This window comes from Panthera tigris, chromosome E1 (assembly GCF_018350195.1).
Source record: "Panthera tigris isolate Pti1 chromosome E1, P.tigris_Pti1_mat1.1, whole genome shotgun sequence".
Classification (NCBI taxonomy): domain Eukaryota; kingdom Metazoa; phylum Chordata; class Mammalia; order Carnivora; family Felidae; genus Panthera; species Panthera tigris.
The window spans coordinates 47,754,972-47,778,989 of NC_056673.1; the positions used below are offsets into that span (position 1 = coordinate 47,754,972).

A 24,018-nucleotide genomic window follows, 5' to 3' on the forward strand; every position below is an offset into this window, starting at 1 on the left:
TCATGATCTCATGGTTCCTGGGTTCAAACCTCACATCGGGCTCTGTGCTGACAGCTCGGAGCCTGGAGCCTGCTTCGGATTCTGTGTCTCCCTCTCTCTCTGCCCCTCCCCCACCCATGCTCTGTTTCTCTCTCTCAAAAATGAATAACCGTTAAAAAAAAAAAAAAAGAAACAGATGAACATAGGGGGAGGAAAGGAAAAATAAGATAAAAACAAGGAAAATAAAAGATAAAAATAAGATAAATAAAAATAAAACAAGAGAGGGAGCCAAATTATAAGAGATTCTTAAATACGGAGAAAAAAACCCCTGAGGGTTGCTGGAGGGGAGGTGGGTAGGGTCATGGGCATTAATAAGGGCACCTGTTGGGATGACAGGGTGTTGCATGTCAGTGATGAATTACTAAATTTTACTCCTGAAACCATTATTACGCTCTACATGAACCAACTTGGATTTAAATAAAAATTTTTTTTAAAAGATTAACTCAAAAGAAGTGTCCTTTTTGGTTAGAAATGTGTGTATTTATGAGTGAAATGCATGAGAGATGAAGTATTTATGGGTGAAATGACATGATATCTTAGATTTGTTTTACTTTTTAATTTTTTAATGTTTATTTATTTTTGACAGAGAGAGAGAGAGAGAGAGAGAGAGAGAGCGAGAGACAGAGCGTGAGCGGGGCAGGGGCAGAGAGAGAGGGAGACACAGAATCCGAAGCAGGTTCCAGGCTCTGAGCTGTCAGTACAGAGCCCGAAGGGGGGCTCGAACTCACAGAGTGTGAGATCATGACCTGAGCCGAAGTCGGACGCTCAACCCACTGAGCCACCCAGGCGCCCCAGATTTGTTTTAAATACTTAAGCAAGATAAGTGGAAAAGGATCAGAGTAGATGAAATGAGATGCCCAAAATGCAGGCAGCTGGTGAGGAGCGGGGTGATAGCTCGCAGAGACCTGTCCCCCAACTGCTCCCTCCATCTTTGTGGCTCTCAGAAGTATGAGAATAATCCCACGACCTGCCCTCATAGAAGAGGGTAACACTGATTTGAATTTCTAGTTCACAGGCTATTAAAACACTGGTATAGTTGCCTAAGGCACACAATCCCTGCCCCCTCCCTCCACCATGGATCACGCCCCAGGATTCCAGGTGAAGACGTCCCAACAGGTACTCAGCAAGACCATTCTGCCATTTTGCATATGCATTTGCCTTTGAAACGTTCCAGGATATTTTTTTAAATGGCCCATGATGTCTAATGAAATGTCCTGGGACATAAACCTTCTGTGTGTTTCTTCCTCTCTATGTCTTTAATGTATTACCAATATTTCTCCCTGTAGAACGAGAAATACAAGCTCTTGTGGCTTGCCTCAGTGTGGGCGGCAACCGCGGGATATGCGCTTGGATCTGGCAGCTTTAGAGCTCATTTCCTTGACAAGAAAATGATAACCAGAGGAACCTATGAGGGGGCCTTCTTTTCTTTTTTAAACTCCATTTGTTCTTTTTTGAAAACTTGGAAATTGCACGCATACAGGGTATAAAAAGCCCTACTAAAATGAGCTGCTACACGTTACCTGATGACGGACATTGACGCCTGTCATTCTGGTTCCAAGACAGGAAATAACTGGATCAACGCTTGTCTTGACCAAGTAGGACAACAAGAGAAATGCTCTTTGGGAGAGCAAAGACATACATTTGCTAAGCACCTCCTATGTATCAGATGCTCTAGGAACACTCTGGCGAACCCAATGCGGCAGAAATGATATTCTTCCCGTTTTATAGGTGAGAAAGCTGATGTGGCCAAAAGTTTAAGAGACTTGCCCAAAGCCAATCAGTTCGTAAGTGGTGCCCTGAATATTGACATTTTGTTTTAAAAATACAGTTTATGGCTTTCAAATATATGTAATCACGCATACTGAGACCACATAAAATATTAATCAAAGGGCTTCAAGGATTAAAGAGGTTTAAAATCACCGGTTTTAGTAGCTGTACCTCTAACATTTCAAAAGCACTTGAATAAAATTTGTTCTTGCAACTGTATGAAAACCAGTCCCGGAAATCTATTTTCATGAATCAGTGTTTTAGTTACTCTGTTTCTAACACAGGCAGAGCGGAGGCACCGTGTTGCTGTGGGAATTAATCAAGCTGCAGAATGGTGGGGGCTGAGTGAGGGAGGTCACGGCGTATTTCATATCCTCTCGTCTACAAATATCTGAGCAATGTGACCAACCAGAGTCCTCTCCTGGGTGGCACCAAATGTCACCTGAGTTTGGAAAGCTGTCAGAGGTCATGGGTACGGAAACCCTGTTTTTGGCCAGAATGATTCACAAATTCTGAAAGCCAGGCCCCTGAAGGGTTTTGTTTTGTTTTGTTTCTTGACTCTTATTATCAACTTTGGTTCCACTTGCTTTTTATTTTCTGTTTCCACAGCATTAAACTCTCATGACTCCTGCTGATAACACCCTCTCCTTCCTCCAAGGCTTACCAAAGCAGAACGTCAAGTGCCAGTGGCTCGTTTTTCTCGGCGATGGCACTTGGCAGTCTCTGGAGCCCGCCAGCTCCGCAACTGGGGCCAAGATGACAAAGTCATGCTGAATACTGCAGTGCCTTCAGCTGTAATAACAGGCTGGGATTTGGAACTCAGCGGGAATTCTTCTCGGGGCAGCTCACAGTGTTATCAGCCCTGACTTGTGCGCTCGATGAGACGGGAAGGTCCGGAGAGCTAAGTTACAAGGTACAGTGGTGCAACCTTACCATCGCAAATTCATTTTTATTTTATTTTTTTAAGGTTTTTTTTTTTTTAATATTTTTGAGAGAGAGAGAGAGAGAGAGAGAGAGAGAGAGAGAGAGAGAGAGGGAGAGAGAGGGAGAGAGAGGGAGAGAGAGGGAGAGAGAGGGAGAGAGAGGGAGGGAGGGAGGAGGGAGAGGGAGAGAGAGAATAAGCAGGGGAGGGGCAGAGAGAGAGGGAGACGCAGAATCTGAAGCAGGCTCCAGGCTCCGAGCTGTCAGCACAGAGCCCGACGCGGGGCTCGAACTCAAGGACCGCGAGATCGTGACCTGAGCCGAAGTCGGACGCTTAACCGACTGAGCCACCCAGGCGCCCTGCAAATTCATTTGTAGAATGAAACATGCTTTTCCCCTCAATGATGAGCTGCTATTAATAAATACCTCCGATTATCCAAAATCTCACTGCCAAAGGGAAATGGTGTTAGGGAGCCCCATTTGGAGATAAACATTTAGATACACATGATGTAGGATGTTGGCTGCCCTGCCTGTGAGCTGTCTACACCTGTGCTGTGTGGTACAGTAGCCACGAGCCACAGTGGCTCCTGAGCATTCAGTGGCTTAGTGCAAACTCGGGTGCTCTAGGTGCAAAATACACACCAGATTCTGAATACTTGGGACCAAAACCGTAAAATATCTCGTTAGTATTTTGGAGATATTGGGTTAAATAAAATATGCCAGACTTAATTTCACCTGCTTCTTTTTTCACTTTTAAAACTGCAGATGCTAGGGGGCGCCTGGCTGGCTCAGTCAGTAGAGCATGGGCCTCTTGATCTTGGGGTCGTGAGTTTGAGCCCCATATTGGGTGTAGAGCTTACTTACATCCATCTATCTATCTATCTATCTATCTATCTATCTATCTATCTATCTTTAGAAAAAACAAAACAAGAATCTGGCTGCTACATGCAGTTTGGCTTGCATTTTATTTCTTTTTTTTTGCATTTTATTTCTACTGGATGATGCTGGTCTACACCCTCTCACAGGCTCCTACAACCCACTCTAGTTCCTGGGCTCTTATTGGCCCAGGGAGTCAGCTTTGGGTTGAGCACCAGGCTCAGAGACCACAGAATGGATGGTGAGGCTCTCTTGTTTCTGTCCCCACTGTGGATGGGAGCAGGTGTCTCTGGGATGTGTGGGCCAATGGAGGCTTGCGGCCAAGCCCTGCAGGGGGGCGGGGGAGGGGGGGGCTGAGATGGCAATTTGGTTCCCACAGCAGAGAACCTCACAAAAGAGAGGCTGACTTGGCAGATCTCCCTTTGGCACATGGAGGGTGGCCTTTAGCTTCAACGACAGACCCCCAACAGGGCCACTGACATTCAGCTTTACTGCTATTTGTCATTACGATCATTTTCCTTACACTTACATGAGCCAATTGCCTGGGGGAGATGTCAGGATGTTTCAAATGGCTGCCTGTCTTATAAAAGTAAGATATGAATGATCTTTCTTCCAGGCCGGGCACAGGACCAGGAATGAGGGGGACGGCGGGGGGGGGGGGGTGGCTTCTCATCTCTGACCAGGCCAAAGGCCACAGTTGCTGGAAGGACATTGCTCGGAAACCACCCACCTTCCACCCTCTGCCAGGGCTGCGTACTCAAAGGCCTCTCAAAGAGGAGGGGGGGGGCTTCAGAAGCTTTTGGGGGGGCAGCATGGTGAGGTTCCCGACGCTGCTGGCGATAGCAACCAAGACTGTAGGCAACGTCACCATCGTGGTACTCGCTGTGCACCAGGCTCTTTAGCCCGTTGGTGCGTTTAGCCCTTTTGAGACTTTCAGGAGACTTTTCCTCACCATTTCAAAGGTGAGGAAGTGAGGTTAAGGAGCTTGCCCAAGGATAGATACACAGCAAGTAAGCCGCATCGCCAGGATTTGAACTCTGGTTCTCCAGACTCGGCATCCACACGTCTGACCTTTTTTCCAAACTGAAGAGCAGCCCATGACCCAGTGTGGTTCCCTAGACGGCTATGGCGGGAACTGACCCAAAAAGGGGTTCAAATGCTGAACAGGATCACAGCTGCCAAGATGGCCATTTGGCTCAGGAACTCTAGCCCTGGAGGCCTGGTCTTAATGGGACCCATGAGATCGCCATGTGTGTGAAGAGTCATTCTCCTGTTCCTGATTGTACCCTGACTGGACTCGACTCCTCATTTTCACACCGTGTTTACTCGCCAACCCTCCCGAACCCGCTCTGATCAGCGGCCTGACCACAGAAGGCTCTCTCCAGGCTGCCATTATAAAATAGCACTGGCCTTTATGCATAAAACATGCTTGAGGCCTTTTACCGCCTCAGGGCAACAAAAAATATCTCTTCCTCTTATTAAAAAATAAAAATATTTCAGGGGTGTCTGGGTGGCTACGTTCATTGAGTGTCTCTTGGTTTTGGCTCAGATCACGATCTCACGGTTTGTGGGGTGGAGCCCCGTGTCAGGCTCTGCAATGAGAGCAAAGAGCCCGCTTGGGATTCTCTCTCTCCCTCTCTCTCTCTGCCCCTCCCTTGCCTTGTATGCTCTCTCTCTCAAAATAAATAAACAAACGTTAAAAAAATAAAAATATTTTAATTTTTTAAATATTTATTTATTTGAGAGAGAGAGAGAGCGCGCGCGCGTGCATGAGTGGGGGAGAGAAAGAGGGAGGGAGACACAGAATCCAAAGCAGGGTCCAGGCTCTGAGCTGTCAATACAGAGCCTGATGTGGGGACTGAACTCCCAAACTGTGAGATCATGACCTGAGCCAAAGTTGGACACCCGACTGACTGAGCCACTCAGGCACCCCTAAAAATATTTTGATGAAAAAATTATGGTTGTTTCGAAAAACATTGTAAGTTCCCAAGGGCAGATCATGGAACACAAGAGGCCCTCTTTATGTACATGGTGGAAAACAGCAATGTGTCAAAACAGTCGGGGGAAAAAAGATCAGCTGGAGTGTCTTCTGGGTGTTCTGTCCCGACAGCTGGGACCGTGAGTTCCCGAACCGTCTCCTCCACTCCCTCCTCTGGGGCCCACAGACCCAGGCCACGCCTCTCCTGGAGCCTTGGCCACATCTTGCTGAGACTGCTTCTCTGCCCCCACTCAACCCCTAGAGGCCTCCCCAGCAGGGGCTGGGCTGCCCTCCTGCGCAATGGGACCCCGCCCAGCATCACGAAACCACCCTGGAAGCTTGTGCTGGAGAAACAAGTCGATCTAATCCAAGCCCAAACTGTGGGCACCACTGACCTTTTAAGCGCAAAATCCAAAGTGCCTGTAGGAGTGCTGGGTTGCTAAGGCTGCAGGGAGCCTTTGAGGTGCTTTGCAAAAGTGTCCTCAGGGTTCTGAAAAGGAACCTGAGGTTCAGAGTAGCTAAGTGGCTTGCTTGAAGGTCACTGGGCTGGTTAGCGACACTGTCTCCTGACTGTGTCCCCTTCCTACAGCACCAGGCTTGGGCCAGAGCATGAGAAACAGAAAAGCTTCATGGTGAGTGAGGGTGAGGCAGCCGTTCCCCGCCCCTGCCCCCCACCGCCAGCCAAGGGGCTTCCCAGTCAAACACCTTCTGGGAGGCACGTCCAAGCCCAGACTGCCAACAGCCACTGCACAGGAAGCACACCGTGAGGAGAACGCTCTGAACCTGACTTCTGGGGACCAGCTCTGCCATGTGGGAGCTGTGTGACCTTGAACAAGTTGCTTAGCCTCTCTGAGTTTCCATTGCCTCAGCTGTGATATTGGAAATCGGGCACCTACCGGGTCAGAACGCGGTAGGGGATAAAACAGCCTTTTGTATAATAGACTGTGTTTACTGCAGGTGAGTTGAATGTATTATATGGCTCCATAATGCCTTAACATCGGAAATAAGAAACGGCTCCCAGGTATGGCAGGCAGGCGAAAATGAAATCAAGGCAATAAACGGAACCCGGCTCACAGGAGGACAAAGGAAACATTCTGCTGTCAGAGATTATATGCGTACTATGCATTAAACACCCCTAAATGATTGCTGGCACCTGGCAATTCTCATCAACACCGAACCTTCCATTCACTCTATCTGCAAATATTAGCTTCCTATGTGCCGGACATTGCTCTAGGCATGGGGTACATAAACAAATAAAACAGATTTTAAAAGCCCCTTCTCGTGCAATTAAATTAATTTTTACCAGGGCAGCAAAACTTTAGGTTTCTCTTTTTCTCATTCACAGACCCTCCCCACTTCCTCCTTCCCTCACTCACGCTGTTTATGGCTAATTGCACGTTTCTTTGGACTGGGCGCTGCTGGGCACAGGGATTGGGACTCGAACTAGGGAGACACAGACACGAAAATGGGTAAGTAACACTAAAATGTAATACCTTATATCAGGGATCTTAGCACATCGCGTGACAAATACCTGCTATGTTTGAAATATTTGGACAAAATGCATTATATAAGTATAAAGAGAATTGCCACAAGATGAAAATGGCATGTCTGGAGTCTAAAGCATATACTGTCTATTTAGACAGAAACTGAGGCTCCATCTAGGATTGGAGAGAACAGAAAATGACTTCTCGAATGATAACAAAGGTGCTTTACAATCTATTCATAGTACCCACCTCTTCTCCATCCCTGATGGCTCACTTTATGGGAACAGAGAGTGAACAGCAGGACAACTGAAGTCCTGCTCCCCCAAAAGGTCCTAAGAGGAACACCTGGCACTAAAATGCTTTGTAACGATTAACACTGGCTTTAAAGAGCATCTCCTACAAAAGGAAGGAAGGAAGGAAGGAAGGAAGGAAGGAAGGAAGGAAGGGAGGGAGGGAGGGAGGGAGGAAGGGAGGAAGGGAGGAAGGAAGGAAGGAAGGAAGGAAAGAGGGACGGAGGGAGAAGCAAAGCCTGGAGGGAGACCAAGCCTGGTGATTACAGATCTCCTTTCCAGGTCTATCCCTGACTTTCATTTAGCAGAGAAAGACCAGAAGCTATATATCTTTTAATTAATAAAATTAAAAAAAAAATTTTTTTAATGTTTATTTATTTTTGAGAGAGAGACAGAGAGTGAGAGGTGGAGGGGCAGAGCGAGAGAAGGAGTCACAGAATCCGAAGCAGGCTCCAGGCTCTGAGTTGTCAGCACAGAGCCCAATGCGGGGCTCGAACTCATGGACTGTGAGATCATAACCTCAGCTGAAGTCGGATGTTTAACCGACTGAGCCACCCAGGTGCCCCATTAATTAATAAAAATTTTTAAAGTTTTAAAATTAATGGGGTGTCTGGGTGGCTCAGTCGGTTAGGCATCCAACTTTGGCTCAGGTCATGATCTTATGGTTTGTGAGTTTGAGCCTTGTGTCGGGCTCCGTGCTGACAGCTCAGAGCCTGGAGCCTGCTTCAGATTCTGTGTCTCCCTCCTCTGACCCTCCCCTGCTCGTGCTCTCTCTCTCAAAAATAAATAAGCATTAAAGGTTTTAAATTATATTTTTAATGTTTATTTGTTTTTGAGAGAAAGAGAGAGAGAGAACAAGCGAGCGTGGGGGTAGGATAAAGAGAGAGGGAGAGACAGAGAGAATCCCAAGCAGGCTCTGCACTGTCAGCACAGAGCCCGACTCAGGGTCCGAACTCACGAACCATGAGATCATGACCTGAGCCAAAATCAAGAGTTGGATGTTTAACAGACTAAGCCACCCAGGTGCCCCCATTAATACATTTTTTAAAAAAGTTTTAGGGTCACGGCAAAACTGAGCAGACTGTACAGGGTTCCCATATACTCCATCCACACACGTGCAGTCTTCCCCCCCGCCCCCCCCCCATGAATAGCCCTCACCAGAGTGGTATGTTTGTTACAACGGATAAACTACATTGTCACATTATCCTCATCCAGAGTTTAGCTGGGGTTCACTCTTGGCATTGTGCATTCCACGGGTTTTTGGAAACGGATCGTGACATGTATTGGCCACTGTCGTATTGCACACAATTTCACTGCCCATCTGTTCTGCCTCCTTCTCCACTAACCCATGGCCGCCACTCGTCTTTTATATTGTCTCCATAGCTCTGCCTTTTCCACTATGTCACAGAGGCAGAATCATACAGCGTGCACGCTTTTCAGATCGGCTTCTTTCACGTAGCGATACTCACTTAAGGTTCCTCCAGGTCTTTTCACGGCTTGACAGTTCATTTCTCTTTAGGGCTGGATAATATTCCATTATGCAGCTGTATCACGGTTTAGTTAGCCGTTCACCTGCTGAGGGGCACCTTGGTTGCCTCCAGGTTTTGGCAATTGTGGATAAAGTGGTTGCAAACCTCCGTGTGCAGGCTTTGTGTGGACATAAGCTACGCAGAAGTTTGCATAAGGTGCATGACTGATGGATTGTATGGTAAAGACTATGTTTAGCTTTGTCAGAAACTGCGGGACGGTCTTCCAAAGTGGCTGGGCCGATTCTGAGGGAGCCACAAGTAAAATTGTGAATGAAGTGCCCGCCTTTCCAGGCTGCAAAAAAATACCCCTGCACCTGGCATTTCTTTCCCTCTGGGATGTGTGCTACTGAGTTGTGGCAGGTGATCTGTGACCCTTGAGGTAGGCATTCATGCTGAATTAATTACATGTGGGAAAGTGTTCCCGCTTCAAGTCTTTGTGATTCTTTCCAGGAAACGCTAATCTCCTGCTTGGGCTAATCTCTCTCTAGCTCCTTGGTAACACGGGCTGGTCACAGAAGAAATCAGCGCGGTGACAATGAAACGAGTCTGGGAACACATCCGCCTAATTGACTTGGTCACCTGACCTCTTTAGCACAACGTCTATAATCCCTTGTTACGAGGAAGAAATCAAACACCTCTTTAGACACTCTCCTCCCAACCTGATGTTTTCAAGAACCTTCTCAACAGTGAGATACATCCTGATACTAACTCTAATAGAGGCCAAACTGGAATCAGAGCTACCCCCGAGCACAGTCCTTAGGCCACGTTGTGCCGGGCACTACTGTTTACCCCTGGGGAAGTTGAGGCACAAGCAAGCTCCGGTGCAGTGACACACAGTGGGAACACAGCAGAGCCCGGACTCAGCCTGGCTCTTGTGTTCCCGCTCTCCTCTGCAAGCAGGAGCTGGGAATGGGACAAGGTCATCTGAGACACTGCCTTTGACCTTGAGACCTTCATTCATTCCTCCTGCCTGTTTTGCATCATAAGAGAGACGATGACGTTGACCGTGACTATATAAAATACGTCTTGGTTTACGACATGCTTTCCCTGGCCTAAATGCAGGACTCCATACTGGCCCAGGATGGGTCCACCTCTAACATTTGGGGGATGCCAGGGGACACTGGGACAAGAGTGACTGAGGCCCACATACTGAACAAGTGTCTGAATACACGTTACAAACCAACGGTTACATGTTCTCTCCTACCACCTTGACCAACAGGTCTTCCTGTATCGGTCAGCTCAGGCTGCCGGAACAGAATACCAGAGACTGACTGCCTTAAATCACATTCGTTTCCTCATAGGTCTGTAGGCTGGACATCCAAGACCAAGGTGCCTGCTGGCACAGTTGCTCTCTCATGGAACCTTCTCTCCTTGGCTACAGCCAGCCTCCTCCTCCAGGTGTCTCACCCAGCCTTTCCTCTGTGAGGGTGCGCTTCTGCTGTCTCCTGGTCTTTCTGTAAGGACATCGGTCCTATCAGCTCAGGGCCCCACTCTGAAGGACCTCATTTAACCTTAATACATTCTTAAAGGCCCTATATCTCTGCATACAGTCACATGGGGGTTAGGGAGCAGCCTGGGTTTTGTGGGGATAGAAGTTGGTCCATAATGCTTCTCAACTGCCTGGGGGGCAGGATGGACCCCTTAGATTCCACCCACTTCTCTTCTTAGTCCTTTGTCACATCTATGAGGACCCTGTGCACCCTGACCTGCACGTCCTAGCTCTGTCCTACTGTCCCCTGTATACAGCCACCACTGGCCTCTCCATCGTATACAGGAGTCAGGGCAGTGTCCCTAGGAAAAATGGATCTTAGAGAGAGGCCTGTGTAGGTCATGGAAGGGAGTTCCCAGGTCCCCAGGGGCATGTCCCCCAAGCCCTACAGCACCTCTAACCCTATGCAGAGTGCTAAGGCTGGAGGAGGGCCAAGGGAGAACCCTCTAAAGTCGGAGGTGGCAACCTCCAGCCTGTGGGCCAACTCCAGCCTGCTCCCGTTTGTGTACGACCTGCCTGTGAACAAATGCAAAATGAAAAAAATGTAAAAAAAAAAAAAAAAAGACTACCAGCCTTTTGGCAAGAACAGCTCAATTCTGCCTCTTGGAAAGCTCAAAGCCTGAAACATTTATCCTCTAGCCCTTAGCAGAAGAAGTCTGCTGATCTCAGCTCTAAAACATAGGGCAGGGACCCCTGGGTCCCTCAGCACCTTTGAGAGATACCCTTTCCACGTGCTGTATTGAGGAACTTCCACTGGGCAACACAGAGCTCAAAACCAGCTGCCTCCAAAAGCCACAGTGACCCCTCCCATCCCCCCTTAGGGTGACAATGCCACCCCTCCCACCAACAGACAGAATTTATAGCACCTCCCTTAGAATCTGGGCGTGCTCTGGGCCTTGCTTTGACTTACAGGATGTGGTTGAAGGGACACAGTTAAGCTCCAGGTGCTGCTTAAGGGGACTTATGGCTTCTGTTTTTGCCCTCTTGGGAACCAGCCACCATGCTGAGAAGCTCTGGATAAACTACTCAATGGTGACAGATCTCATGGAAAGACAGACGACACAGAGGAGAACCCATGGGGCCTGGCCAATGGCCAACAACCCAAGGACATCTTGGATTCTCCAGGGCCACAGAGCCAATGGTAGCCAATGCCCCCAGAAGCAGTGAGGAGTCAGGCCTGCCGAGTCCTGCCTGAGGTTCTGACCCACAGAGTCACAGCATTCACGTGGTTGTTGTTCTAAGCCATGAAGTTTGGGGGCAGTTACACAGCAACGGATAATTGAAACAACTGTCAAATAAGAGACCAAAAAAATGTATGGGGGCTTCTGCTGAGGCAGCCAGGGCAAAACTCATGTAATCTTCGAAGTCATACTCTGAGGGTGATACTGTGATGATCCCCATTTCACAGATGTCACCCCATGTTCTTAAAAGAGCAGAACTGCAGCGAGAGTTCACTATACAATGTTGCAGAAAAAGCCACCTGAAATCAAATAGGAAGCTTCCCCTCAGGGGTGGACGGTCTGCATGGGGCCAAAACACAGTAAAAAGGAATCAGTCCAGAATCAAATGTATTGTCACCTGCCTGCTAGTCCCCCTCCAAGTGCTTCTCAAACTCAGTCACGGCACCCGTCACCGGTCTCTCTCAGGGCGGTGGACGGCGTGGCTGGTGCTGGGGAATCAGACAAGATCCAGAGCCTGGTGCCCACGTGGGACCCTCCCTACCTCAGGCCTTCTCTGCTGAACAGCGAGCTGTTCCAAATGTTCACTGTGTATCTGAACAAAATAACTACTTGTGCAGTAAAGGAATGACCTAGGAATTAGGAATCAATCCTGTGCCCGTGGGAGCTGTATTAGTTGGAATAAAAGACTCCCGAGAATGGAGAGGTCTCACAGTCTGGTGGTCTTTCTAGAGGCGTTTGGTAACAGGGCAGTAAGCGACAGACTGAGGGCGGAACCTGGCCACTGATGGCATTAGGGCAGCCGATCCGCCCTTGATGGCCCAGGGTCCCTGCCCTGCCACTTGCTATCTATGAGGCCTGGGCAGGTCACCTGTCCTCTCCGTGTCTCCTGTCCCTTGTCTGTAAAACTGGGGTAACACCACTCGCCTCAGAGGCCTAGTGTAAGGTTTCAGCAGGACAACAGACATAAGCACGTAGTACGTAGGAGGGAATGAGTCGGTGTTGGTCATCACTCTCAAGATACGCCCCCCTCCATTGCAAAGTAAGAGGTGAAATAAGATGTCAGAAATCTCTGACCCATTTTTACAGGACTTATTTATTTTTATTAAAAAAATTTTTTTTAATGTTTATTTTTGGGAGAGAGAGAGAGAGAGAGAGAGGGGGGCAGAGCATGAGCGGGGGAGGGGCAGAGAGAGAGGGAGGCACAGAATCCGAAGCAGGCTCCAGACTCTGAGCTGTCAGCACACAGCCTGACACGGGGCTCGAACCCACGAACCGTGAGATCGTGACCTGAGCTGAAGTCGGACGCTTACCCGACTGAGCCACCCAGGCGCCCCTGTTTTTACAGGATTTTAACAGATCCCCAAATGAAAGGCCAATGAATGCAGCCACAGCACATGGGGAACCCCATGAGGGCTCTGCAAACAAGTCTGGGGACTGAGGGCAGCTTCTTTGCAGTGATGGAGGGAGGCACTCGCGGGGTACAGCTGAGCCCACCTCTGCAGTCCCCTTCTCCAGGGAGAACAGCCACTATGAGGGGCAGCAGACCGGCCCTGGGTTCGAGCCCAGGTCTGCCCTGAATTGGGGCCGTGGGAAAAAATGACCGCATCTCGTTGCACCTTGGGCTCGTCATCTGGAAAACAGAGCCACTGACACCAACCTCGTAGAGCTGACTTAAATAGAAGACAAAATCAGCGAGGTGCTCTGCCTTGGGTCTAGCTAACCCACGAGAAGCTGGCTTATCTCGAGGAAGAACCGGAAGGGAGTCGGGAAGAAGGATGGGGCCCGCAGAGGCCTCGGGGACCACAATGTCACAGAGGGGGCCAAGTGCTCCGGAGAACAGGGCTACGCTGATAAAACCCTGAGGCCAGGTGAACTAAGAGACAGAGCTGCAGGCAGATGATAACATACGTGAGACAATATAACCTGCATAATTCCTGGAAAGGATCTGAGGACAGTCACACAATTTAAGAAGAACCACCCAAGGGAAAGCCTGGTCTTGGCTCTTTAAATATTTCTTGGGGAAGGCGGCTGCTTCATGTTCTTCTGCAAAGCCAGAGGCATCGGACTGTGACCTTGCACAGAGGGGGCACTGGCCCCCGAAAGCAAGCAAGCCACCCTTCGGCTTATCATTCTCCTTTAATGAAGCACTTCTCGGCTCGCCGGTGTGGCGTGGGGCCGGGCTCGGAGGCGCCGATCCTGGAGGCGCCCTGGCTGGTGCCGACTGGCTGCTCTCCCTCTCCCACTGCCCCCCTTTCTTCTCAGCTGCGCAAGGCCTAATTTACTGCCTGGCTGCGTGCACCTCGTCAGTTCTTTTCTCATTTAACCATCAGACCCATTTTCATCTCCATCCCATTCTACAACTCTCCCCAAAGGCCAGGACGTGTCTCCTGGGGCGTTGATATTCTGGCACTTTGGGCCGTCCTTGGGACCCAGGCTGATGGCCCACCATTTTGGACACTCGGGGGCCCCCAGTGCACCAGCTCTCGTGGGTCGAGGACGTGAGGCACGTGGCTGTCCCTTGCAGCCCGTCTCGTGCCACCAGCATCAGCTCTTGGGAATCACCTTGGGATTCACCTGCTGGCAGCCTTGGGGATCGCCTAATGACCTGCCACGGAGTTCCTGACCTCTCAGTGCCACAGCCTCAGCTCTGCTCTGTGGCCGAGGCCTTCCTCCACAGCAGGGACATGGCATGCTGTACCTGCTTTTCCCAGATACACTCCACCCACCAGGTACTGCTCCAGACCCCGGGGCTAGGGGCTCCGCAGCAAACAAAACACAGTGATTCTGCTATGGGGGGCCGGGCGGGCTAGATAGACAGACAGACAGACAGACACACACACACACACACACACACACACACACACACACACACACACACACACACACACACGAGTCCCGACAGGGTGTATCCGAGGGTGATGAATACCATGGAAGGAGAGCAGGGAGGCGGGCAAGAGTGCTGAATGGGGGCCGGAGGTCTGCAGGTTTAAACAGAGTCACCAGGAAAGACGGCCTCCTGCAGGTGACATCTGAGCTGAGGGGCAGGAGGAAGCCACGCGGAAGGGGGAAGGATATGCCAGGTAGAGGGAACGAGAAGAGCGAAAGCTCTTGGAAGGGTCTGGCGAATTTGGGGAGCGGAAAGGAAGCCAGTACAGCTGGTCTGGGGAGATAGGGGTGAGGGGTGGAGGGTGAGGTGAGAGATGATGTTAGAGAGGGAAGGGGCGCAGACAACAAGGATCTCGGGCCACCGTGAGGACCTCGGCTTCTTCAAGAGGTCTAATTCAGAGACGAACCCCCCTCCTCAGCCCCCGTGGCAGCGTCCTGCCCTTCTGTCACTCTCCTCCACCCCCCACCCCCAACTGAACCTCATCCCCACTCTCCTGTTCTGACAGACACTGTTCTCTGGCCTCACTCACCTGTTCCCACTGCCTGCTCGGTCACTTCAGGTGGCCTGTGCAGGTGACTGGCCCCGGATGGGCCCCAGCCTACAGCAATCTCTGTTCCCCTGCACCCAGAGAACTGTGTCTTGCCGGGCAGTTACTGCGTGTGTGTGGGTCACCGGCTGTCCCCACTGAGCGGAGCAGGGCACCTCCTGCCCCCAGGTCCCTGCCTACCCCTCCCGGTGAGGATGACTTCCACGTTCTTCCTTCCTCCTGCTTCCTTATCCCATTCCCTCCTGACCTGTGGGATGCTCTCTCCCCACCCCCCCAGCCCCCTTCCACACACACATACCCTCTATCTTCATTCTTCCTCGCTCTGAGCATGTTCCCTCTGCTCTAGAAACATGCTCAGCCTTACTGATGCCTCCTTCACCTCGCTTCCCTGGGAGTGACCGTCTATCCACCATCCCCCTGATCATTTATCATACGTTCCCCTAAGTCCCAGCCTGGCGGCTGACGCCCACCCTCCACTCAGCGTCATCTGGCTTCTGCTGCATCATCACCACATGCTCTTAGGGACGGCTGGCTCCCCGTGGCCAGATCCCCTCCCACCCCCACCTCCTTGACCTCTGCCGTCCCTGGCCATCTCTGAGTTCGTGAGCACTTACCTTCCTTGTGTCTAAGACCCTATGGCTCCCTAGTCCTTCCGCTTCTCTGGATGCCCCTTGGTCTTTTTCCCCCCATTCCTAAAATGTGGCTCCCCCAAATGTGACCCTTGAACCCCTCCAGAACAGGTCACAGCTGGTGGCCCGTTGGCTGAATCTTACCTCTGTCCATTGCTCTTACTTTTTTCTTTTTTGAAGTTTATTTATTTATTTTGAGAGAGAGAAAGCACGAGTCGGGGAGGGGCAGCAAGAGAGGGGGAGAGAGAGAATCCCAAGCAGGCTCAGTGCAGAGCCTGATGTGGGGCTTGACCCCATGAACCGTGAGATCATGACCTGAGCAGAAGTCGAACGCTTAACTGCCCCTCTCTTAATACGTTTTACACCCAACTTTGAACAATTGGGCAAATTTTACATAAAAGTGCAGACTTCTGGCGGCTGTCATAGGCAGTACGGGGCTGGCCTTCCCATAGGGATGGAAGGAGAAGCCACATTCCCCTAGGATGGGTCTCCAGCTCCCTGACCTCATCCAGCCCCCAACCCTCACAGGAGTCTGCACATCTGCTTGTGGCCGGCGGGCTGTAGGCCGGCTACTGTGCGTACAGACTGTTCTGGTTCCCTTGGCCACGTGGGGGGTGCCATCTGCTCTTGCCGAGGGGAACGCCGTCTCACCCACGTCCCTCACCCCACGTCTCTCCTGGGTTGCCGTGGCCCATTTCAAACTGCCTCCAGCTCCAGGCCCCTCCCAGGTCCTCGCTGGCCCCCTTTCTGTGCCGAGACTGCCAGGGACTCAGCAGGCACTCTCCTGGCTTCCCAGGGGTCTGCCCAGCTGTAACAGCAGGAATACACCCCCCGAGTCACTGACCGCAGGTAGACAGAACCGTGACTCCGGTCCCCAACTCCGGGTCAGACGGACGAGGGGAGTTTTCGCTGATCTCTGGAGGTGGGGCCACAGGTGGAAAGAATACCAGGGCTCTAGGGTCAGAATGTCTCAGGTCCAAATCCTACCTCTGCCTGTTATCAGCTGCTGTGTGGCCTGGGGCGGGTCACTTCATCTCTGCTCATGTACAAAATTCGACAAAACAGAAGATGTGCTGGAGGGTCTGGTACAGAGTAGTCACTATGTCATGGGTCACTGCCCCTGCCACAGGGAGGGTTCCGCGTGGCACAGTACCACATGGGGTACTCAGGGGTCCGCCAGCCAGAAGCCAGCCCTTTCCCTGCCGCCTCTCTTTCTTCCAGGAAACAGTGGGCAGTGCTAGTGTTCACAGTCCGATTCTGAGCTGCCGGGGGGTCCTGACCCTGCAACGGGACTTCACTTTCAGGTGGGGGATTAAATCCGGATGGTGCTTCTGTGCGCCCTTCTCAGGGGCTCGCGCCCACCCCAGAGAATCCTCTCTATGCCAAAGCCAAGAGTACCGGTAACGTCAGGTGCGGGAATCATTTTCTGATTAGTGCCCCTTCCGTGGGTGTCCAACTCAATGCCAGAAGTCCTGTCTGTTAGTGACATTTTCTGCCTTAGCTTATCTTCACCGGTTAAGGAGATGCCACAATGTTAATCCATTTCAAGGGTTTTGAACAAACAGTCATAAATATTTGAGCCTCTGCTTTGCCTATTAAGGGAAATGCCATCGAAGATAATTATTTTTACGTCTGCCTGACAGAAAGATTTACACAGAGGACAGAATTATATTACCCTCTGAGCAAAATTCAGAAACCGTGAACCTAGATGGTCCTCGTCTTCACCGCGATTATTCCTATGGCTGAATATGCCGAATTCCTGGACCCGGAGGGGGAAAGTGCCGGCAAAAGGTAAGACAACCTACGATTACCGCGCAGTGAGTCCCCCAAATGGTTCAGCTTATTTTTCAACGAAAGCCAACTAGGATCTAAACACGGACTTTGGGGTCTGTTGGCGTGAGGGTCACGTTTTCCACACTGTAAGGCATGTCAAGGACAGGGCCCCGTGGGATACGCTACCCCAGTGGCACCCTGCTTGGCACGGTACGTGTGTGGAGTGCTGAGCCCACGAATCACTCAGCATCAGAGCAGCGGTTTAACGACGTGGGCAGTACGACGGCCGGCGGGCAGCTTGAGCCTGATGGTGAAGCCTGGTTCACGCACTTCTCAGTAATGTGGCCTCAGACCCTCACTGCCTCGGGCACCTCATCCGAAACATGCCGTGAGGACCACCGAGGGAGGCTGTGCAGAAGACCGTAAGGGGTTCACAGTGCAATGTGGCGGATGAGTCAAGTGAACGATGACCACGGCAGGACCAACTTGTCTCGCGCCAGACAACGCTCCGAGCTACGGACAATGACCTCATGAGGTCCACATTATTATCCCCACTTCACAGGTGGGGGAACTGAGGCACGGGATACTTAAGCAACCTGCCCAGGTGGCTGAGGTGCACTCAAATATGATGACGGCAGTTCTAGAAAGGGATCAGGTGAAAAAGCCAATCTCCAAAGGTTATATACCGTACGACTCCCTCGAGTGACATTCTCGAAATAACAAAGTTATGGGATGGAAAATTGGTGAGTGGTTTCTGGGAGGTGGGGATGGGGACAGGAGGAGGTGGGCGTGGCTATAAAAGGCTCCTAGGAAGGGACAGAACCATACCATCTCCTGACTGTGGTGCTGGAGAAATGAATCTATACACGTGATCACGTTGCACAGAACTAAACATACACACAAATGAGTACAAGTTAAAAAAGAAAAAAAAAAAAAAGCTCCAAAGCTACCAAGATATGTTACAGAAGCATGTTTACGTGTACTTGGAGGAGGAGAGTGGGAGTTTATCAAATACAGTTAGATGAGACACCATCATGAGTGTGGCGGGATGCGCCGTGTCCCCTTCCCCAAAGGTGGGTGCATCTGAATCCGGAATCTGTGCATATGTTAATTTTACTTGGGAAAAGGGATTTTGCAGATGTGATTAAGGATCCTGAGACAGAGGGACAAACCTGGGTTATCTGGGTGGGCCCCATGTAATCACAATGGTCCTTAGGAGAGGGAGGCTATGGGGTTGGGGTCATAAAAGACAGAAATGGTAAGTAAAGACACTACGCCATGGACTGTAGCCATGTAGAGACTGGAAAAAGGCAAGGCAACAGGACTACCCCCCCCCCCCACCCCAGAGCTTCTGGAGGGAGCTTAGCCTTGCCAACAACTTGACTTTGACCCTGTGAGACTGATTCTAGACTTCTGGCCCCCAGAGCCTTAAGATAATAAATTTGTATTGTTTTAATCCACTAACTGCAGGGCTATTCTTTGTAGCAGCAACAGGAAACTAATACAATGAAGAACATTAGAAAAAAAAAAAAAGGACAACAAACATCAATTGTTTGGAGCGGTTCATCTCTGTGGGAGGCTGTCATCCCCGGGAATATCAGGTGGCTGAGGTGTTACTGAACACAGGAAGCTATTTGTTTGATCGCAGAGACTGGGTCTTAATGGAGATGAAGTTCAAACCACCTTTCTTCCCAAAACACTGCCATTCCCTGTCACCACACTCTTGTAGGAGCTGGTGGGTGTTAAATGGAACAGGCACAGAAGGTGTCAGAATAAACACTGCATCAGGAAGTTGTATTTTTACTGTATGATCTTCCCCATTCTTGGTGCTTGAAAAATATGACACTTCAAGCTCACGTGATGCCTGGAGATCGTGATGCATGAATTCTTTGGTGGGGGGAGGGGAAACCCCACTAAGTCATGTATCAAGATAATATGTCACCTTTGTGGTTGAGAATTTAAGTTTCTTAGTAAATGTTCTAAGTCTATGTCTCCACACTGTCTGGGCATGTAACAAACAAACAAGCTCTTACTTAACAAAGGGAAAAAAATTTAGCTTCCCTTTTGGAATCCTGGCTACCACCGAGGGTCTATTGGGTGCAGAACACCGTATTTGGCATTTCTGTCCTCAGAGCGATTATACAGGTGTAGAATCTCTAACTTGCCGCTGTGGAAACAGGGCTGCAGAGAGCTTAAGTGACTTGCCTGAGTTCCCACAGCCTGCAGAGAAGAGAGTCAGGACCGAAGCACACACTGGGCTGATTCCTATGCGCGTGTCTTTTTCAAGATACCTACTGCCTCTAAGATAAACATTTGGGGCAACAGGTTAAATAAATGCCACACAAGCTGCCAACAGCTAGCGCGAGAGCTCCGCTAGAGGGAAGGATGACCTGACTTTGTTACTTTCTGTCATGCTGCAGCTCAGCTGGGAAGAAACTGTTGCAGCCACAGGGCTGTGTGTGGGGACAGAAAGTTGGCTACACAGTGACCCAGGGTTACAGCCCACCCAGTCGCTGGCGTGTAGGAAGATTCACAATAGGAAGAAGAGTACTCAGTATGTATCGTAACAAAGATGAAGCAACGTGGCCACTGTTGCAAACACACATCTTGGAACCACTCCCTTTACGACCGCGTGGAAATGTTCATGATCAATTCCAGGGTGTCATTTAGAGAACCAGTCACTTGGATTTTACCAAAAAGCCACCATCGGAACCACCTTCTGACCCAGTTTTCCCAGGCGGAACATTTTTACGAGCCAGATCCCCCTTTCTCTGCCCAACAGTGTAGCTTAAATTGTTTTGACCGTGACCGTGTAAGAAATCTATTTCATTTACCACACAACACGGCTCCACGAAACAAGACATATCCTTACCGTGTGGCGAGCTCTCGTACTTGTTTTCTAATTTGCTCTAGTTTAGTTCAGTCCGTTTTGTGCTCACTGACCTAGGGATTCACTAATGATTCTCTGCCCCGGCGAGAATTGATTGTAGTTGCTATTTGAAAGGTCTGGTCTAGAAAACAAGGGGAATCGGGGTCCCTACCTCTGGAGCAATGTAATCTGGAGTCCCACAGAAGGTCCTGGTTGTGACTCCGTCCATCATGTGCTCTTTGCACATCCCGAAGTCAGCAATCTTGATATGCCCTTCTGAGTCCAGCATGACATTGTCTAACTTCAGATCCCTGCAAGGAAGCAGGACAGCGTCAGCGTCCTTCCCGTGACACTACGTGGTTTGCTCTGGGGCCACTGAGACCGAAGGATATTTGACTAGCTACCATCTCAATGGCATAGAACTATGGGTCCCAGGAGAGCTGGGACAAGGAAATAACTCTTTCTTTTTCTGTTTTTAATCTCCAGAGAGAGCTTAACATAGTGCCTAGGACACAGTAGGTAGTTAATAAATGCACACCGAATCAATGACTGAATGGTTGGACTAGTGATCCCCAACCTCGGCTGAGCATGATTCTAATTTAGCAGATCTGGGCAGATCTCAGTCAGATGATTTACTAATATCACAGGAGGGGTGCCTGGTGCACAGCCAGGTTTGCAAAATCACAGGTTTAGAACAACCTCATTGGGTCACACAAGTGTCCCTTCCAAGTGTCTGCTGTATGTCTTTTACTCTTCAATTAACACCAGAATTCTTTCTTTGGCATCAGACTCTCACTGTAGATAACAACCTAAAGGACTTAATTCAATGGTTTTCTTTCCCCTGCCTCTCCCTAGCTCCCCACGTTCCTCTCCTGCCGAGCATCTATAACAGAAATTCGTTTTCCATTGCTCCCTGACCTCCGTTCCAAAAAAAGGCAGAGGAAGGAGCCGCCAGGGGAGAGGAAAAAGCATGTTTTCTTGTGGGAAGCAGAAGCGAGACAGAAAATCTTTTGACATCCGGAAATCAGAAAGTGGCTCTGATTTGCCAGGAGGCTGCCGACAAAGGTGGGTCCCAGCAGGTCTCTGTTACCTCAATCAATGGGTAGCAATTCTGCGTCTTAAGTCCCCACTACAGAATTACGCACACACAGAGGTGCAGGGGTCCGTCGCAGTGCTGCGGGCAGGGATTCAGCACGCACCTGTAAATGATTCCTCTTTTATGAAGAAAGAACAATCCAATGGAGATCTCTGCCGCATAAAATCTGCAGAAGGAAATGCTGGTCAGGTCTCTGGCTTGCTCTTTGGATTCCTGAATGTCTCGTACCCTTCTAGTTCAGGCATCAAAGAGATACTAGAATGTTAGAAGATCCCGGGACGCTCAGAGATCAGCATGGCCCTACCCATGACTAACTCTTTGCCCTTCCCTCTGCCGTTTCACCACTCCAACCTCCCGAGGCATTTTACAGCTACTAAGTCAATGAGACAGGTTTATTACCTGTCTGGAAACCAACACTTCTTGTCTGAGGTGGGTGGACAGGTAATTTACTGCTTAAACGAAATTTCGAATACAATCTTTTAAAGAGTGGCTGCTGGACTATTTTGTGTCAGGACTCGGGTAGAGTGGAGAAAACTGCCATTTTCCTATTTGTGGACAGTGCCTAGTGAGGCACCCTGTAGCTGGTGAATTCACCCCCCCCATCCTCGCCCCAAGTGCTGAGATAAATGGGACATGCACCGTGATTCATACTCGAGTTTACCCTTTTAAATAATTCATAATAAACTCAGAGTAAATGCTGAAAGAGGTTTTTAAAATTTGCAGAGTGTTTAGGAATCTTTGAAGTCTGAGAAGCCACAAGACTGTGCCTGCGCAAACATCACACCCTGGAGGCTTAAAATAAGCAGAGAGCAACCTCTCTAATGATAAGGACCAAACTCTTACTGGGGATGGGGGTGGGGGGCACCCCTAAGGTCCGGCAGGAGAAGGACGGGATGGGGGGAAGGAAATGAGACGGGATTCCGGGCGACTTTTACATTATCTTTCATGCTTTCCTGTATTTTGAAAATAAACACTTTCCAGGAACTCAAATACAATGTTAAGGCCACCGAACGAGATGCCTTAATGTTACCTTGCAACCTAAGGTCGCTATTCTGCCACTTACTCTTTCCAGCTCTGTGTTATCAAGCTTTACTTTATAATCCGAGCATTTTAATGCTTTGTAAGTACCAGAATAAGAGAGGAGATAAAGACAGGCATTTCTGAAAACTGAAAAGCAAAAAATAAAACCAGAAACAAAAAGAATCCCCCTTTGCATTAAAAAAAAATTTTTTTTTAAACATTTATTTATTATTGAGAGACAGACACAAAGCATGAGCAGGGGAGGGGCAGAGAGAGGGGGAGACACAGAATCCGAAGCAGGCTCCAGCACAGAGCCGGACTCGGGGCTCGAACTCACAAACTGTGAGATCATAACCCGAGCCGAAGTTGGTCACTTAACCGACTGAGCCACCCAGGCACTCCTCCCTTTGCATTTTTTTAAGCTTGTTACCACAGAATTCCCTCTTCTACCTTTAGTTCATCTTCCCTGAGACAGATCAACCAACCCGCAGAGGCCAAACACTCTACAGACTTAGCTTTTAGACTGAACATGGGCCAGAATCCCATTAACATTTGCTAACTTAATTAATCAGGGCACGTGCCCACTATGCATCCTCGCTGAGGGAAATGAAAGAGCTGTTTGTATAGATTTGCTTCTGCTGAGTGTCCTGTGACCTCCTGGCCCCTGAAAAATGGTTTGATCTTTCAGGTATCAAAGTCCCTGCCTAGACGGGCAATTCTCTGTCTTCCCCTGGAGCCCATGTCTCTCCCCCACGCTGCTGACTCCTGCGGCCCCGATGAAACCCTCCAAGCGGAGCTCCCGGTTCTCCCCCAGATCCTCTCCTCCTTGGCGGCTGCTCCCTCCCAAACCGAAGATGAAGTATCACCCGAAGAGGTTTCTCTCTTATTCCTCCAGACTGTTTCTCAAAGACCCTAACCCCTCTTTGGATCCAAGGTCAAGACCGAATTAAAGCTCCGTTGTCTCTCCTCTACACAGATTTTCACCAACCCCTTTGCACCGGCCCCTACGCTCCCTCCCTCCTTCCTTCCTTCCACTCTTGGTCAGCGGGGCTCTGTGAAAACTTAGCCTCAGGGTATCAAGCCCCACTGAGCCCCCCAACAGCCTTCGGTGGTCCTCAGCCAGGTGCTCCACCGGACTCATCATCGGGAGCTCCTCCCGCCCCCCGACCCAATCTCAAACCGTCTTCTGCCCCGCTGGCTTGGGCAAGAACATTCCCTGAAGATGTTCTTTCCTCACTCTCCTCTTTATCAGGGCTTGCATGCTATCTGTGCTGCTTCTAAAGTGACGGCTACACATGACAATTGTCCAGAGACTTCTTCTACCCCACGTCAGGCGGTGAGCTCCCCGAGGGCAGAGAAAGCCTTTCACATCCCAGTGCCTGATGCATCGTGGGTGTGCAATAACTGTTCAGTAACAAGGGCCTGACTCGATCAGTGAGGGTGGAACTGGGGGACGGGGGGAGGATACGCCAGCATCTCCAATTCGCCGGAAGCAGAATCAACCTCTCCTTTGGAAGCGCATAGATGGACCCAGCCAAGAAGTCTGCCCCCTGGGAGGTTCCAGTGCTCAACTCCGAAGTGGCAAAGCCCCATCTTCCACATTTGAACTGTCTAAATTCAGGGACTTAAAAAAAAAATACTCA

General features: G+C 49.9%; 1 protein-coding gene and 1 long non-coding RNA gene across 4 annotated transcripts in view; one reads left to right on the forward strand and one right to left on the reverse strand.

Annotated features, from left to right (window-relative positions):
• Positions 1-24,018, reverse strand: part of PRKCA (protein kinase C alpha) — a 404,971-nt gene that overhangs the window by 30,862 nt on the left and 350,091 nt on the right. For both annotated transcript variants that reach the window (XM_042967753.1, XM_042967754.1), the window contains 2 exons: positions 21,459-21,521; positions 20,432-20,570 (listed from right to left, as the gene is read on the reverse strand). In XM_042967753.1, coding sequence (XP_042823687.1) covers positions 20,432-20,570; positions 21,459-21,521 — 202 coding nt within the window. The remainder of the gene's footprint in view (positions 1-20,431; positions 20,571-21,458; positions 21,522-24,018) is intronic.
• Positions 1,086-24,015, forward strand: LOC122233763. Of its 2 annotated transcripts, XR_006211477.1 has the most exons (4): positions 1,086-2,719; positions 6,927-7,050; positions 21,115-21,324; positions 23,064-24,015. It is a non-coding gene; the product is annotated as an uncharacterized LOC122233763 (long non-coding RNA). The 2 variants fall into 2 exon arrangements; XR_006211478.1 differs by lacking the exons at positions 21,115-21,324; positions 23,064-24,015 and adding an exon at positions 9,373-12,637.